General features: G+C 47.5%; 1 protein-coding gene across 4 annotated transcripts in view; it reads left to right on the forward strand.

Moving 5' to 3' along the window:
* The window catches only part of LOC100216683 (uncharacterized), a 53,692-nt gene that overhangs the window by 21,122 nt on the left and 14,654 nt on the right, over window positions 1–17,916 (forward strand). For 3 of the 4 annotated variants that reach the window (XM_035965674.1, XM_035965675.1, NM_001360079.1), the window contains exon 8: window positions 4,789–4,831. In XM_035965674.1, coding sequence (XP_035821567.1) covers window positions 4,789–4,831 — 43 coding nt within the window. Of the gene's footprint in view, window positions 1–4,788; window positions 4,832–13,710; window positions 13,853–17,916 lie in introns of all 4 variants that reach the window. The other variant, XR_004856888.1, reaches the window with a different exon arrangement.

Genomic DNA, 17,916 nt, shown 5'->3' on the forward strand with positions numbered 1-17,916 from the left:
GTACCGGAGCCTCGCTGGTGCTCTTCAGTACCTCACTCTGACCAGGCCGGACCTGGCCTATGCTGTCCAGCAAGTCTGCCTCTTCATGCACGACCCTCGCGAGCCGCATCTTGCGCTCATCAAGCGCATCCTGCGCTATGTCAAGGGCTCCCTGTCCGCAGGTCTGCACTTGGGACCTGGCATCGTTGATCAGCTCACAGCCTACTCCGATGCCGACTGGGCCGGCTGCCCCGACACGCGTCGCTCCACCTCCGGCTTCTGCGTCTACCTCGACGACAATCTGGTGTCATGGTCGTCCAAACGTCAGACGACTGTCTCTCGCTCCAGCGCCGAAGCAGAGTACCGTGCTGTGGCCCATGCGGTTGCTGAGTGCTGCTGGCTGCGTCAGCTTCTACATGAGCTGCACATCTTCATCCCCCGTGCGACCGTGGTCTACTGTGACAATGTGAGCGCTGTGTACATGGCAGCCAACCCAGTCCACCACCGCCGCACGAAGCACATCGAAATCGACATCCACTTCGTCCGTGAGAAGGTTGCTTTGGGGCAGTTCCGTGTTCTTCATGTTCCGTCCACACACCAGTTCGCCGACATCATGACCAAGGGACTGCCCGTACAACTCTTCACTGAATTTCGGAACAGTCTTTGCGTCCGTGATCCTCCCGCTCAGACTGTGGGCGGGTATTACGATATGTATCTATCAGGATCAATCAGAGCCTGATTAGCAATTGATTGTAATCCCCTAGATTGGCTAGCTGCCTTGTATAGACTAGGATTACCTTCTATCTATAGCCTAGGTATGTTTCCTTGTACAAGGAATAGCCTTCCTTACATGTACCTTCCATGCATGCCTATTGGCTATATATAACAGGCTCCCCACCCTCAATGGGTGTGTGGTGATTCAATCCATTCTTCCGCTTTCTACAAATGATGCAGAAATCGTGATGGGATATGAGAGCACTTGGAGGGTCCTCCCAAGCAGCAGGACAATGCTCAATGATGAGGTCCTTGGTGCTGGAAATGAGTTATGGCCTCGGACACCAAGCCCGGAGTCGGAAGACATCTCGTTGAACTGCGACATCTTGGCTTACCTCATTGATCAAGTAATCGTCGTCGAGCAACTGTGCTTCTATTCTCACGTCCCAAGCATGTGCCAGAATACCTTAAAGCTTGATGTCGATGGCCTGGTGCAGGGCTAGACTCTCAACTCTGAAGAAACGTGTCCACTATGTGATGTGCAACTGAAAGTAAGGGGAGATAACTGGTTGGCTGCCATTGTAGACTCGGAGAATAGTACCCTCATCGCTCATCATCACACATGTAGAGTAGGAAGTTAGCTTCTAACATGCGCCTAAGGATTAGAGATTCTTTAGAAAGGTTGAACCTGTGGGCGATTAGGGCTATTGATTCCGCCATCATGCCCTCATGGAGACCAATCATTATTACAACGAGTGCTCGACACGTCATCTTCTTGGGGCTCTAGGGCAACTAAACGAGCGAGGATTCGACGAGGCTTCCGAATAGGACCTCTGATAGGTAGTGATCCTCCAACAAAAACAGGGAGTTCCTCCTTTGTGACAGGCGGGGAGGAGGGAGGATCACCACTACTAGCTAATGACGATGAACCTACTATACTACCTCAACCTTTTGCTTCTCACATCTATTGGGCCAATGTAACTTTTTATTATGTTTGTGACCAAATCAGTAGCCTCCTTAATTTTTGAGAACATTTTTGAATAGCACTAACTCACATCGTCTGCATATAACGAGAGCCTTTGCCCCCACTCCTTAATAAATGCTGCAACAAACCAAGCTATTCATCCCTCAAAACCATGGAGTTTAAGATATCCATAACCTAGATAAAAACCATAGGGGATAGAGTATTCCACTTCCTAAGGCCACACAGGTGGTAGATTTAGTCCCCTGGCTCCCCATTGACAAGAACACGGGTGGAGGAAGAACACAACAACTTGGACAAGATGTTATACCAAATGGTACCAAAGCCCAGATGCCTCAATACTTCCATCAAAAAAGGCCAAGAGATGGAGTCAAAAGCCTTACTAATATGAAGCACTTTGGCTTTTTGTTGAACTAACATGAAGTTATCATGTATGCATCTTCCTTTCATCAATTCGCTTGGTTAGAAGAGGCCAAGCTAGAGAGCCTTGGGGCTAGCCAATTTGCTAGAATCTTAGTGACAATCTTCGCAAAGCTGTGGATTAGGATTATGGGACGATAATCTTTAACTTCCAAAGTATCAACCGACTCGGCAAAAGAGTGACATAGGCTGAGTTGATAAGATACAACCGTGATACATCACCCTACATCAGTCGACTAATTGATACTCCCTCTGTCCCAAAATATAGTTCTTTCTAGCTCTCTCTTTTTCGTTCACATTCAAATGAATGATAATGAATCTAGACATACATATCAACCACGTTCTTAGATTTACTAATGAATGTATGTTTAGTCTAAAAAGAATACTGTTTTGGAATGGAGGGAGTAGTTGCCTAGAGGGAGGTGAATAGGCAACACCTGAAAATTTAACACTTAACACAAACTAAATCCCAAATTAAAGGTTAGATTAATAATAATCAATACGAAGAGGAGGCGAATAAGGGGGAAGTTCTCTTGGACTTGTTGCTCTTATGAATATAGAGTTCACTTTGAGAGCAACACAAGTGATAAATCAAAGTCCCATCAAGAGAACTTAGAGAGGGAGAGAGACAAGAACAAATTGCAAGAAAAAGTAAAGAACACAAGAGACACTATTTGTTTTACCTTCCAAAGAACCTACGCTCGGAGCCTCTATAAGGCACTCCACAAAGTCTGGAGCCTCTTACTAGCTTTTACAACGAAGTATCACCACAAATTAAGAGCAAAAACACAACAATACTAAGAAAATAGAACACTCAGGCATACTCTCTCTAAAAACACTATCTCAGCTTAGATGGAGTGCTTGATCTCTCAAAATGGCGTGGGTGTGTTGCACAAGTGTATGGGAATGTTGCTCAGCTCTAGGGGTGACTTTTTTTTGTCTCGAGGTGTCTGGTTGAGGGTGTATTTATAGCCCTAAAACCCCAAATAGCCGTTGATAGAAATCTGCAAAATCTGCTCTTTCATCGGGTGCACGAGACCGGTACGGTGCACCACCAGACCTACAACGGTAACCTTAATCAACGGGATTGCCTTTGACCTTACCGTTCGTGGTCTCATCGGACCAGTCTGATGCACCACCGGACCCCACCTTGTGTCCTGTCACGCCAACTAGCCGTTTAAGCTGGTCGTTGAATGCTGAACTTGCCGTTGGTGCTGACTGGTCCGGTGTACATTGAACTGGTTCGATGCGCCAAGGTGCTTCGGGCTTCATCTGCACACTCCTCTAGAAAAGAGGCCCGACGAGCCACTGGTTCGCTCCTGGTGCGCCAGGCCAGAACTATGCTTCTATAGTGCCTTTGGAACTTTGGTCTGGTGCGCCACCGGACTGGTCCGGTGCACTAGGCCGCCCAAGCCTCTTACAGATGCCACTGGGAAGAAGGTTCGACGCATCCCAGAATAGTTGAAATTTGGCACTTCTTTGCATATCTTCTTCCAATGAGTTTGGCTAACTTTGAGAACCTTCCTATGACTTAGACAAACTTAATTACAGTATATCGAACTGGTAAGTCATAGAGTCTCACCTTTTCCTAACTCAAACTTAGAATCCTGTTCTAGGCTTAAACTCGGCTCCAAATGCATTTTTATAAAATCTTTTCTTCCAAAGCCTTGAAGGTGCTCACAAATGTTTTCAAGGATAGTTAGAACTTATCCAAACTTGTGAACTAGACATAGCTTACCTCATCCTGATTTACCCTAGTTTGCCTCCTTTTGAGCTGTAAGTTAAGTTGGATTCGACAATCTGGCACTTATGAATATGCAAGCACACAATTAGCAAACTAGTTAGTACTTGGGGTTGTGTTGGTCATTAATCACCAAAACCAAGTTAGAATGGCATATAACACATTTCCCTTTCGCTAATGGCAACAATAAAATCCACCTTTATTATTTGCCATGCCACTTTATAGAAACAACCGATAAAACTGTTAGGGCCTAGTGCCTGATTTGACGACATAGCCTTAATGATAGCGCACACCCTTCTTAGGAAGTCTATTATTAACCGCCCACTAGTTTGTTGCTTTGCCATCTCAACATGTCTCCCTGCAGCCTTAAACAACTTCCTTGGGCATGGTACAATCGCTTTGCATGGTTGACTACGAGCCTTGCAACACTTTTGTTACCACCAATGCCAAAGTTTTCAGCAGTGGGTCACTTACCCTACTCCTTCCCGGAGCATTGCTGGGGCACTTTAGGACCTCACTATCACTTGGTACATTGCCTAGTCGGTGTAGCAAGTTTGCCTCCATATGCATGATCCCCATGAGTCCTCTTGTTTGCACTGAAGTGTAGTTTGCCTGCGATCTCTCCCTGATGTATTGCCTCTTTATTTGTTAGCCTAAGTCTCTATAAGATGTACTCTACAATCAGTATCTGATTATGAGAATATACAAATGCTAATTCATCTTCTTGTACTTGGCGTCTCACCAATCCCTTGTAAATTTCACATATAGCCCTGCTAAAACTTGCCTAGTTGTGTTCGCTAATCCAAAGTTTTAAGTATTAGGAAGCTGAGGGAGTGAGCCTGTAATATATCATTGTTCCATCACATTATAGTTTGTGTCCCCATATAAGCATATATCGATGACAACCTTGTATTATTTTGATTTTCTAATGTATTAATTTATTTTGGTTCAGAGGGCTTCTGAAGCTGAATTGTTGTCAAAGTTTACATATGGAGGTAAGTCATCTTTAATTGCTGGCAAGTGGCAATTTTATTTGTTTAAACAAGTCAAAGCGTCCTTTTTTCAACTTGCGATAAGTGTATGAGAATGGAAAGCTTGTCTACTACATAGAAGATGATTACATATTGTGATAGAGTCTGTTACAATGAAACCCTAACAGCTACAATATACTGGGATATAGAACCCTAGTGGGCTAGGCCCATATACACAGATAGCTAACACCCCCCCGCAGTCGAAACTCTAACCACTGCAGATGTTGAGACTGGATCGAAACTCCATGAAGACCACCAATGGAAGCCCCTTGGTGAAGACGTTGGCGAACTGGGAGGTGGTCGGGACGTGAAGAACGCGAACAACTCCACATGCTACCCGTTCGCGGACGAAGTGGAGGTCGATTTCGACATGCTTCGTGCGCTGGTGTTGGACGGGGTTGGTGGAGAGGTAGACGGCGTTGACGTTGTCGCAGAAGACCAGGGTGCTCGTGGTCAGTGGACTGTGGAGCACGTGGAGTAGCTGACGGAGCCAAGCCGCCTCAGCCACGCCGTTGGCCACGGCGCGGTACTCGGCCTCGGCGCTGGAGACAACTGGCTGGCGCTTCGACGACCAGGAGATGAGGCTGTCGCCGAGGAACACGGCGTAGCCCGAGGTGGACCGGCGCGTGTCCGGACAACTCGCGCAGTCGGCATCGGTGTAGACGTGAAGTTCCGTGGCGGAGGACCGGCGTAGAAGGAGCCCGAAGTCAAGAGTGCCCCGCAAGTACCGCGGGATCCGCTTCAGCGCGGTGAGATGCGGCTCCCGAGGGTCGTGCATGTGAAGGCACACGTGCTGGACAGCGTAGGCGATGTCGGGCCTGGTGCATAGGAGGTACTGAAGGGCCCCGACAAGACTCCGGTAGCCGGTTGGATCGGCGATCGGGGGGCCGGCGGCGGAAAGTTTGCCCTGCGTATCCACCGGAGTCGCGTAGGACTTGCATTCAACCATGCCAGCGCGTTCAAGGATGTCGACGGTGTACTGCCGCTGGTGGAGGAACAGGCCCTAGGGACGGCGCTCGACGATGACCCCCAAGGAGTGGTGGAGCGTCCCGAGGTCCATCGCAAACTCTTGCTGGAGGCAGGAGATGATGCGACGCAGAAGCTCGGGGGAGGAGGCGGTGAGGACGATGTCGTCGACGAGGAGGTGGTACGCTGTATCCGAACCGTGACGGAGGATGAACAGGGACGTGTCCGACTTGGCCTCGACGAAACCCTGCAAACACAAGAAGGTGGTGAAGCGACTGTACCAAGCCCGGGGTGCCTGCTTGAGGCCGTAGAGGGACTTGTTGAGCTTGCAGACCAAGTCGGGTTGAGCAGGGTCGACAAACCCAACGGGTTGGGTGCAGTAGACCGTCTCCATCAGGGTGCCGCGGAGGAAGGCTTTCGTCACGACGAGTTGGTGGACCGGTCAGTCCCAGGCCAGTGCCAGAGTCAGAACAGTCCGGATGGTGGCAGGCTTGACCACCGGACTGAAGGTCTTGTCGTAGTTGACCCAGGCGCTGGGTGAAGCCCCGGAGCACATAACGGGCCTTGTACCGCTCCAGGACCCGTCGGCGTGCAGCTTCAGCTTGAAGATCCATTTTCCGGTGACCACGTTGGCACCAGGTCCTAGATGTGGTTGGCCTGGAGAGCCTCGTACTCCGCTTCCATGGCGCGCCGCCACTGTTGGTCGGCAAGCGCACCACAGACAGTCGTGGGTATCGGCGGAAGAGCTGAAGAAGAGGTCGTGGAGAGAATCAGGCGATCAGGTGGCCGAAGGACACCGGCCGCGCGGTGGGTGACCATCGGGTGGATGTGTCGAGGATCACGGTGGACAACGACAGGGTGATAGGTCGGGATCTCGGCGCTAGAACGAGTCGGGGTATCGACGCTGGTATGTCTGGTTGGGGTCGGTGTAGCGAGACGGCGGAGCGGGGAGTGATGGAGCAGAAGGCGCCGGTGCCGCACTGGGCTGTGCGGGAGACGGAGGGGACGTCGAGGCCGCACGTGGCTGTGCGGGGGAAGGTGAGAGCACCTAGAGGGGGGGGGGTGAATAGGTGATCCTGTAAAATTAAACACTAAATAGCCATAAAACTTAGTTATAGAGATGTTAGTGCGGCTAAGTAGTTTTGAGGCGAGTTCTTGTGGATAAAACAATCACAGAGAAAACAATCACAAGAGACACGCGATTTTATCCCGTTGTTCGGCCAAGTAACACTTGCCTACTTACACGTTGTGGCGTCCCAATAGACAAGGGTTGCACTCAACCCCTTTCAAGTGATCCGATGATCAACTTGAATACCACGGTCTTTTCCTTTAGGCCCCGTTTGTTTCGTTGGAATTGAATTCCATTTTGATAATTATAATTTAGACAAAACTAATTAAGTTTATATATTTATATATATAATATATTTGTATATATTATCTTAAATCATATGAGAGAGATAGTTATATAATATATTTATGTTATAGCGAAGCAAATAGAATAATGTGTTATAAGTTGTACATCAAAAATAGCATGTAAATCTATAGAATCAATTTCCATCTTCCACCACATGAATTTGAGATAGGCTTATATGATAACTTTGAAAAGTGGTGGAATGTCACATTCTAAAAAACAATCTATTTCATTAGTAAGATTCCAATTCCTCAAAATGAAAGCAAACAAACGGGACATTAGTGTATTTTCCCGTTTGCGAGGAATCTCCACAACTTGGAGTCTCTTGCCCATACAATAGAGATCACAAAGAAAGCACATAGTAAGGTTGGGATGAGCAACACACACAAGACACAAATCCGCAGCACACACACGCACACAAGCCAAGACTTGAGCTCGAAACGTAGCACACAGAGTTCACAACTCGAACGGAGCTCAAATAACTAACACAATCGATCAAATGCGCGGAGACGGAGTGTGGGAGTCTTAGAATGCTTAGTGAATGCTTAGATGACTCCTCCATACGCCTAGGGGTCCCTTTTATAGTCCCAAGGCAGCTATGAGCCGTTGAAGACCAACTTGAAAGGCCAATCTTGCCTTCTGTCGAGTGGTGCACCGGACAGTCCGGTGCACCACCGGACAACTACAGTACCCTGTCCGGTGCGCGATTTCCTTCCAAATCGGGCATAGTCGACTGTTGCAGCTCCGGGCCCGTTGGCGCACCGGACACTGTCCTGTGGCCCCCTGCCGACCGTTGGAGCTGCCACGCGTCGCCCGCAGATTTCGCGGTCGACCGTTGGCGCTGGCGACCGTTGGCTCACCGGACAGTCTGGTGCACCACCGGACGGTCCGGTGATTTTTAGCCGTACGCCGCCGTCGAATCCCGAGAGCGGCGAGTTCACGCGGACCAACCTGGTGCACCGGACAGTCTGGTGTGCCAGGCTGAACTGGAATTTGGCTACTCACAGCCAAGTCTTTTGCAATTAGATTCTCTTCTTCTCAGCACTGTTTCTAGCACTTAGACAAACCAAGTTAGTACTAAAAAACAATGTACCAAGTCTAGAAACGTACCTCTTGCCTTGATTTTCACTTTTCCCAAATTTAGCATATTAGTACTCAATTAATGTGTTGGGCATCTAATCACCAAAATACTTATAGAAATTGCCCAAGGGCACATTTCCCTTTCAATCTCCCCCTTTTTGGTGATTTATGCGAACATATCAAAAAGCAACAAAAGAAGTGCAATATCGATTCAAATTGAAGACCAAATTGTTTTTGCTTATGATTTGGTATATTTGGATCACTCTTTGCCACCACTTGGTTTGTTTTTGCAAATCAAATTTTTTTTCCTATCTCTAGGTCAAACACACTTGTTTGGGCACATAGAGAGTTGTTCCAAGAGTAAAATTGATCAAGTGCCAAAAACTCTCCCTTTTTCCCATAATGAAAATTCTCCCCCACAAGAGTCCAAATTTTGCAATAAGAGTATTATGGACAAATAAAAAAATCTAACTCTATTATTTTCAAAAAAAATCACAAGTGGTTGGCTGATCCATTTGTTTTGGCTTTAATTTCTCCCCCTTTGGCATTAAGCACCAAAACGGGATCATTTTTGACCCTTTAACCCCATTGCCTCACCAAAAATTGTCAATTAAAAGCAAAAAGGCAAATAGAGCATAAGAATGAACTTGGAATTAGATACACTAATACCGGAGTGCGGTGGAAGTCTTTGCGGCGTTGAAGTCCATTTTTCCTTTCAATGTACCTTTGAGACTACATCAAGTGTACTCAACCAAACAAATTAGTCTCAAAAGGATCAAGTTGTAGCACAACTCCCCCTAAGTATGTGCACATTTGCATATGGACTTGTGAGGTCCGGGGAGGCTTGTACAACTTGAGCACAATAAGTAAACAATAATGGATTTAAATGCATAAAGTAACATGATCAAGGGCATAGAACACATGTATGCTATAGATCAATCCAAGTTACGCGAATCTAATACATTTAGCTCACTACGCAACCTGCAAAAGCTTTTCTCATCTAAAGGCTTAGTGAAGATATCGGCTAGCTGGTTCTCGGTGCTAATATGGTACACCTCGATATTTCTCTTTTGCTGGTGGTCTCTCAGGAAGTGATGCCAGATGTCTATGTGCTTAGTGCGGCTGTGTTCAACAGGATTATCCGCCATGCAGATTGCACTCTCATTGTCACATAGGAGTGGGACTTTGCTCAGATTGTAGCCAAAGTCTTTGAGGGTTTGCCTCATCCAAAGTAGTTGCGCGCAACACTGTCCTGCGGCAATATACTCGACCTCAGCGGTGGATAGGGCAACGAATGTTTGTTTCTTGGAACTCCAGGACACCAGAGACCTTCCTAGAAATTGGCACGTCCCTGATGTACTCTTCCTATCAACCTTGCACCCGGCATAATCGGAGTCTGAGTATCCAATCAAGTCAAAGGTAGACCCCTTTGGATACCAGATCCCAAAGCAAGGCGTAGAAACTAAATATCTAAGAATTCGCTTAACGGCCACAAGGTGACATTCCTTAGGGTCGGATTGATATCTAGCACACATGCACACTTAGCATAATGTCCGGTCTACTAGCACATAAATAAAGCAATGAACCTATCATGGACCAGTATGCCTTTTGATCAACGGACTTACCTCCTTTGTTGAGGTCGACATGCCCGCCGGTTCCCATCGGTGTCTTCGCGGGCTTGGCGTCCTTCATCCCAAACCTCTTGAAAATATCTTGAGTGTACTTTGTTTGGGAGAGGAAGGTGCCGTCCTTGAGTTGCTTCACTTGAAACTCAAGGAAGTAGGTCAACTCGCACATCATCGACATCTCAAACTTTTGAGTCATCACCCTGCTAAACTCCTCACAAGACTTTTGATTAGTAGAACCAAATATTATGTCATCGACATAAATTTGGCACACGAAAAGATCACCATCACAAGTCTTTGTAAAAAGAGTGGTATCGGCTTTCCCAACCTTGAAGGCATTAGCAATTAAGAAATCTCTAAGGCATTCATACCATGCTCTTGGGCTTGCTTAAGTCCATAGAGCGCCTTAGAGAGCTTGAACACATGGTCGGGGTACCTATCACCCTCAAAACCAGGGGGTTGTTCCACATATACCTCCTCCTTTATTGGCCCATTGAGGAAAGCGCTCTTCACGTCCATTTGAAATAGCTTGAAAGAGTGGTGAGCGGCATAGGCTAATAAAATTCGAATAGACTCTAGCCTAGTCACAGAAGCAAAAGTCTCCTCGAAATCCAAACCTGCGACTTGGGCATAACCTTTTGCCACAAGTCGAGCCTTGTTTCTTGTCACTACCCCGTGCTCGTCTTGCTTGTTGCGGAACACCCACTTGGTTCCCACAACATTTTGCTTTGGACGTGGCACCAGACTCCAAACTTCATTTCTCTTGAAGTTGTTGAGGTCTTCCTGCATGACCAACACCCAATCCGGATCCTGCAAGGCCTCTTCTACCCTGAAAGGCTCAATAGAAGAGACAAACGAGTAATGCTCACAAAAGTTAGCTAATCTTGAGCGAGTAGTTACTCCTTTGCTTATGTCACCCAGAATCTGGTCAACGGGGTGATGTCGTTGGATCGTTACTCGGACTTGAGTTGGAGGGGCACGTGGTGCTTCTTCCTCCATCACTTGTTCTTCTTGTGCTCCCCTTGATCATGTCCCTCTTCTTAAGGCACCTGTTCACCGTCTTGAGTTGGAGGATGCACCATTGTGGAGGAAGATGGCTGATCTTGCTCCTGTTGTTCCTGTGGTCGCACATCACCAATCGCCAGCACATTGCGGCCGTTGGAACATCATCTTCATCTATGTCATCAAGATCAACTTGCTCTCTTGGAGAGCCATTAGTCTCATCAAATACAATGTCGCTAGAGACTTCAACCAAACCAGATGACTTGTTGAAGACTCTATACGCCTTTGTATTTGAGTCATACCCTAGTAAAAACCCTTCTACTGCCTTGGGAGCAAATTTAGAATGTCTACCTTTCTTCACCAGAATGTAACATTTGCTCCCAAATACACGAAAGTAGGAGACGTTGGGTTTGTTACCGGTAAGGAGTTCGTAGGAGGTCTTCTTGAGAAGGCGATGCAGATAGAGCCGGTTTATGGCGTGGCAAGCTGTGTTCACAGCTTCCGACCAAAACTGCTCGGGCGTCTTGAACTCTCCAAGCATCGTTCTCGCTATGTCGATAAGCGTCCTGTTCTTTCTCTCTACCACACTGTTTTGCTGTGGTGTGTAGGGAGCGGAGAACTCGTGCTTGACGCCTTCCTCCTCAAGATACTCCTCAACTTGCAGATTCTTGAACTCGGACCCGTTGTCGCTCCTTATCTTTTTCACCTTTAGTTAAAATTCGTTTTGAGCCCTCCTTATAAAGCGCTTTAGGGTCCCTTGGGTTTCTGATTTATCCTGCAAAAAGAACACCCAAGTGAAGCGGGAAAAATCATCAACAATTACAAAACCATACTTACTTCCCCCGATGCTAAGGTAGGCAACGGGTCCGAAGAGGTCCATGTGAAGAAGCTCCAGTGGTCTTGATGTTGTCATCACATTCTTGCTATGATGAGTGCTTCCCACCTGTTTCCCTGCCTGACATGCTGTACAAGGCCTATCTTTCTCGAAACAAACATTGGTTAGTCCTAACACATGTTCTCCCTTCAGAAGTTTATGGAGGTTCTTCATCCCAACATGTGATAGACGGCGATGCCACAGCCAGCCTATACTAGTCTTAGCTATTAAGCATGCATCCAGATCGGTCTCCTCTTTCGAAAAATCAACTAAGTAGAGTTTGCCGTCTAATACACCCTTAAAAGCTAATGAACCATCACTCCTTCTAAAGACAGATACATCAACGTTTGTAAAAAGACAATTGTAACCCATGTGACACAATTGACTTACAGACAGAAGGTTGTAACCAAGCGACTCTACTAGAAATACATTCGATATGGAGTGCTCGTTGGTGATGGCTATCTTGCTCAAGCCTTTGACTTTGCCTTGGTTCCCATCTCCAAAGATGATCGTATCCTGGGAATCCTTGTTCTTGACGTAGGAGGCATCCCTAGCAAACTTTAATTGAGGGGTGTCTATCAACAGCGTAGGCATCCCTAGCAAACTTTAATTTATCAAAATCACTTTTACAAGTCTTAAGTTGAGCATTAAGACTTGCCACTTAATCATTCAATTTAGTAATAGAAATAAGATGTTCATCACATGCATCAACATCAAAATCTTTACACCTATTACAAATAACAACATGCTCTACACATGAACTAGATTTATTAACTTTCTCTAGCTTAGCATTTAATTTATCATTTAAACTTCTTAAACTAGAGACAGATTCATGGCATGCAGACAATTCAGAGGATAACATTTCATTTCTTTTAATTTTTAGAGCAAGAGATTTTTGAACACTAACAAATTTGTTATGTTCCTCATACAATATGTCCTCTTGCCTTTCTAGCAGTCTATCTTTTTTCATTTAGAGCATCAATTAATTCATTAATTTTCTCTACTCTGTCTCTATCTAAACCTTTAAATAAACTATAGTAATCAACTTCATCATTGGAAGATTCTTCATCACTAGATGAAGTGTATTTGGGTGTGTCCCGAACACGTACCTTTTTCTCCTTGGCCATAAGACATGTATGGCGTTCGTTGGGGAAGAGTGAGGATTTGTTGAAAGCTGAGGCAGCAAGTCCTTCGTCGTCAGAGTCGGAAGAGTAGCAGTCCGAGTCCCATTCCTTTCCAATGTGCGCCTCGCCCTTTGCCTTCCTGTAGTTCTTCTTTTTCTCCATCTTCCCGCTCTTTTCTTGTCCCTGGTCACTGTCATTATTGGGACAATTTGCAATAAAAAGTGACCAGTCTTACCGCATTTAAAGCAGGAGCGCTTTTCCCTCGTTTTATTCTTGTTGGGGTACTCCTTGCGTCCTTTAAGCGCGGTCTTGAAGCGCTTGATGATAAGCGCCATCTCATCCTCGTTGAGGCCAGTAGCCTCCACTTGTGCCACCTTGCTTGGAAGCGCCTCCCTGCTACTGGTTGCCTTAAGAGCAACAGGTTGAGGCTCGTAGATGGGTAGTGGACCGTTTAGCAATGATTTCAAGTCGTCCAACTAATCGCGATTAATCGCGATTAGTCGGGCTGGTCGGCAATTAGGACACGATTTGCTGGACGACTCGACTAGAAGACCTAGTCGTCCTGGTCGTCCGACTAATCGTCGACTAGGGCGACTAGTCGTCCGAGTTATGTGTCCTGGTCGTCCCGACTAGGGTTTAGTTATTGGGCCTTTTTTAGCCCATCTACAGTCTAATTAAGAGTACCCTCTCCTATTCTAACCTAGCCGCCAACAGTCTCCAACTTGCACGTCTCCTCTCCTCTCTTGGCACCGCCCCTGCAGTCCTGGACTCCTAATTGCCGGCGGCTACAGCACCCTGCGTCCCCTGCCCCTTCTCCTGCAGTCCTGCTCGCCTGCTGCACTGCTGCAGTCTCCAACCGGCGGTGGCTGCGAACCAGTGACGAGATGAGCACGTCATCTGAAGGTTCCTCCTGCTCCCCCCACTTCTCCCCCTTCTCTGTACTCCATTATGGGATGTCACATGTCACATATCAGGTTAAGGTAAGTCACAAATCACAATGAAGCAATATGTTACTTTGTTTATCCTAGTTGTTTGTTCTAATTTGTATAATGTATACATGTATATTTATATATATATACCTATATAAGTATAACTACTAGTCTAGGACGACCAGGGACCGACTAGGGGTCGACTAGTCGCCCTAGTCGTCGCCTAATCGCGACTAGTCGCCTGGTCGGTCCCAGGGTTCGACCAGGCGACTAGGCGACTTGAAATCATTGCCGTTTAGAGCATCATCCACGTATCGAGCCTCCTTCACCATCATGTGCCCGCTCACAAATTTTCCAAGAATCTCCTCGGGCGTCATCTTGGTGTACCTGGGATTCTCACGAATAAGATTGACAAGATGGAGATCAATTACAGTAAATGACCTTAGCATAAGTCGGACGACATCATGATCTGTCCATCTTGTGCTTCCATAGCTTCGGATCTTGTTGACCAGGGTCTTGAGCCTGTTGTAAGTCTTAGTTGGCTCTTCCCCCTGATCATGGCGAATCTTCCCAACTCGCCTTCCACCAGTTCCATTTTGGTGATCATTGTAGCAACATTTCCCTCATGTGAGATCCTGAGGGTGTGCTAGATTTGCTTGGCGTTGTCCAAGCCGCTAACCTTGTTGTATTCATCCCTGCACAGAGATGCTAGCAAAACAGTGGTAGCTTGTGCATTTTTATGAATTTGCTCATTTATGAAAACGGGATTATCAGTATTATCAAAATGTTGTGCTTACATAGCTTCAGATCTTGTTGACCAGGGTCTTGAGCCTGTTGTAAGTCTGAGTTGGCTCTTCTCCCTTGATCATGGCGAATCTTCCCAACTCGCCTTCCACCAGTTCCATTTTGGTGATCATTGTAGCAACATTTCCCTCATGTGAGATCCTGAGGGTGTGCCAGATTTGCTTGGCGTTGTCCAAGCCGCTAACCTTGTTGTATTCATCCCTGCACAGAGATGCTAGCAAAACAGTGGTAGCTTGTGCATTTTTATGAATTTGCTCATTTATGAAAACGAGATTGTCAGTATTATCAAAATGCATTCCGTTTTCAACAATCTCCCAGATACTAGGATGAAGAGAAAATAAATGGCTACGCATTTTATGACTCCAGAAAGAGTAGTCTTCTCCATCAAAGTGTGGAGGTTTCCCAAGTGGAATTGATAGCAAATGAGCATTTGAATTAAATGGAATACGAGAATAATCAAATGAATAGTTTTAATTAACCGTTTTCTTCTTTAAGGAGTCGTCGTCGTCATCGTGTGGTGAAGAAGACGAGGCATCACTGTCATAGTAGATGATCTTCTTGATGCGCCTCTTCCCGTCTCTCTTCTTTTGACTCGAGCCTGAGTCAGTAGGCTTGTCGTCTCTTGGTTCGTTGAAGACAGACTCCTTTTCCTTGTCATTGACCACCATCCCCTTTTTCTTAGGATCCATCTCTTCGGACGGTCAGTCCCTTAAGAGAAGAGTACGACTTTGATACTAATTGAGAGCACCTAGAGGGGGGTGAATAGGTGATCCTGTAAATATAAACACTAAATAGCCACAAAACTTAGTTATAGAGATGTTAGTGCGACTAAGTAGTTTTGAGGCGAGTTCTTGTGGATAAAACAATCACAGAGAAAACAATCACAAGAGACAAGCGATTTTATCCCGTGGTTTGGCCAAGTAACACTTGCCTACTTCCACGTTGTGGCGTCCCAATGGACGAGGGTTGCACTCAACCCCTTTCAAGTGATCCGATGATCAACTTGAATACCACGGTCTTTTCCTTTAATGTATTTTCCCGTTTGCGAGGAATCTCCACAACTTGGAGTCTCTCGCCCTTACAATAAAGATCACAAAGAAAGCACAGAGTAAGGTTAGGAAGAGCAACACACACAAGACACAAATCCGCAGCACACACACGCACACAAGCCAAGACTTGAGCTCAAAACGTAGCACACAGAGTTCACAACTCGAACGGAGCTCAAATCACTAACACAATCGATCAAATGCGCGAAGGCGGAGTGTGGGAGTCTTAGAATGCTTAGTGAATGCTTAGATGACTCCTCCATACGCCTAGGGGTCCTTTTTATAGTTCCAAGGCAGCTAGGAGCCGTTGAAGACCAACTTGGAAGGCCAATCTTGCCTTCTGTCGAGTGGTGCACCGGACAATCCGGTGCACCACCGGACAGCTACAGTAGCCTGTCCGGTGCCCGATTTCCTTTCAAATCGGGCACAGTCGACCGTTGCAGCTCCGGGCCCGTTGGCGCACCGGACACTGTCCGGTGCACAGGGGACAGTCCGGTGCCCCATGCCGACCGTTGGTGCTGGCGACCGTTGGCTCACCGGACAGTCCGGTGCACCACCGGATGGTCCGGTGATTTTTAGCCGTACGCCGCCGTCGAATCCCGAGAACGGCGAGTTCACGCGGACCAGCCTTGCGCATCGGACACTGTCCGGTGTGGCAGGCTGAACTGGAATTTGGCTACTCACAGCCAAGTCTTTTGCAATTCGATTCTCTTCTTCTCAGCACTGTTTCTAGCACTTAGACAAACCAAGTCTAGAAACATACCTCTTGCCTTGATTTTCACTTTTCCGAAATTTAGCACATTAGTACTCAATTAATGTGTTGGGCATCTAATCACCAAAATACTTATAGAAATTGCCCAAGGGCATATTTCCCTTTCAGAGGGCGGTGCAGACAGAGCCGCGCGAGGCGACTCAGGGAACGTCGAGGCTGCACGTGGTTGTGAGGGAGTGGGCGGCACAGGCAGGGTCGCGCGAGGCGACTCAGGGAACGCCGAGGCCGCACGTGGCTGTGTGGGGGAGGGCGGCGTAGAGGGCGTCGAGGCCGCACGTGGCAGTGCGGGGGCGGGCGGCAGGGCCATGTGAGGTGGTGAAGCGGACGAACCGGCAGTGAAGGGGGAACGATTGTGGGGGACACATGGTCGAGGTCTAGGAACACGTCGAGGTCGGTGAGAGAGGCAGTGGGGGTGGAGGAAAAAGGGAAGACCGACTCGTTGAAAACGACGTGACGAGAGATGAGGACTCTGTGGGAGGCAAGGTCAAGACACCGATATCCCTTATGATCGGGAGAGTAACCGAGGAAGACACAACGAGTGGAGCGAGGGGCGAGCTTATGAGGAGCAGTGGAAGCGAGATTGGGATAGCAAGCGCACCCGAAGACACGAAGATGGTCGTAAGAGGGATGGACGCCGAAGAGAGCGAAGTAAGGGTGGGTTGGGCAACCGCCTTGGTGGGGAGACGATTGACGAGGTAGGTGGCAGTGCCGAGGGCCTCAGCCAGTAATGAGCGGGAAAGGAAGCCTGGAAAAGTAGAGAGCGCACGACATCGTTCGTCGTGCGAATCATACACTTAGCCCGACCGTTCTGAGGAGACGTGTAGGGGCAGGACATGCGGAGGTGGACGCCGCGAGAGAGGAAGAAGTCACGGGACACATTGTTATAGAACTCACGCCCGTTGTCACACTGGATGCTTCGGATGGTGCGACTAAACTGAGTGGAGACCCAAGCGAAGAAGTGAGACAGGGTGGGAAAAGTGTTGGACTTCTGACGTAGAGGAAAAGTCCACAGATAATGCGAGAAGTCATCAAGAATAAGTAAATAATACTTATAGCCAGAAATGCTGATTACAGGGGATGTCCATACATCACAATGTATCAGATCAAAAATGCCTGCTGCTCTAGAAGAGGAGATGGGGAATGAGAGCCTAACATGGCGACCTAACTGACAAGCATGACAGAGATGCTCAAAAGATCCCCTACAACCTGAAACGGAGGTGCTGCTGGAGAGCTTGGACATCACTTCACGACCGGGGTGACCGAGACGACGATGCCAAGTCACAGAAGAGGTGGCGGCTGCAAGAACATGCGGGGCAGAGGTCGGTGTAGTGGAAGCAGGCAGGCGAAGTGTGTAGAGCGGCCCGGGGCTATCACACCGAGCGAGAAGGGTCCTGGTGGCAAGATCCTTCACAGAAA

Source organism: Zea mays, chromosome 3, assembly GCF_902167145.1.
Source record: "Zea mays cultivar B73 chromosome 3, Zm-B73-REFERENCE-NAM-5.0, whole genome shotgun sequence".
Taxonomy (NCBI): domain Eukaryota; kingdom Viridiplantae; phylum Streptophyta; class Magnoliopsida; order Poales; family Poaceae; genus Zea; species Zea mays.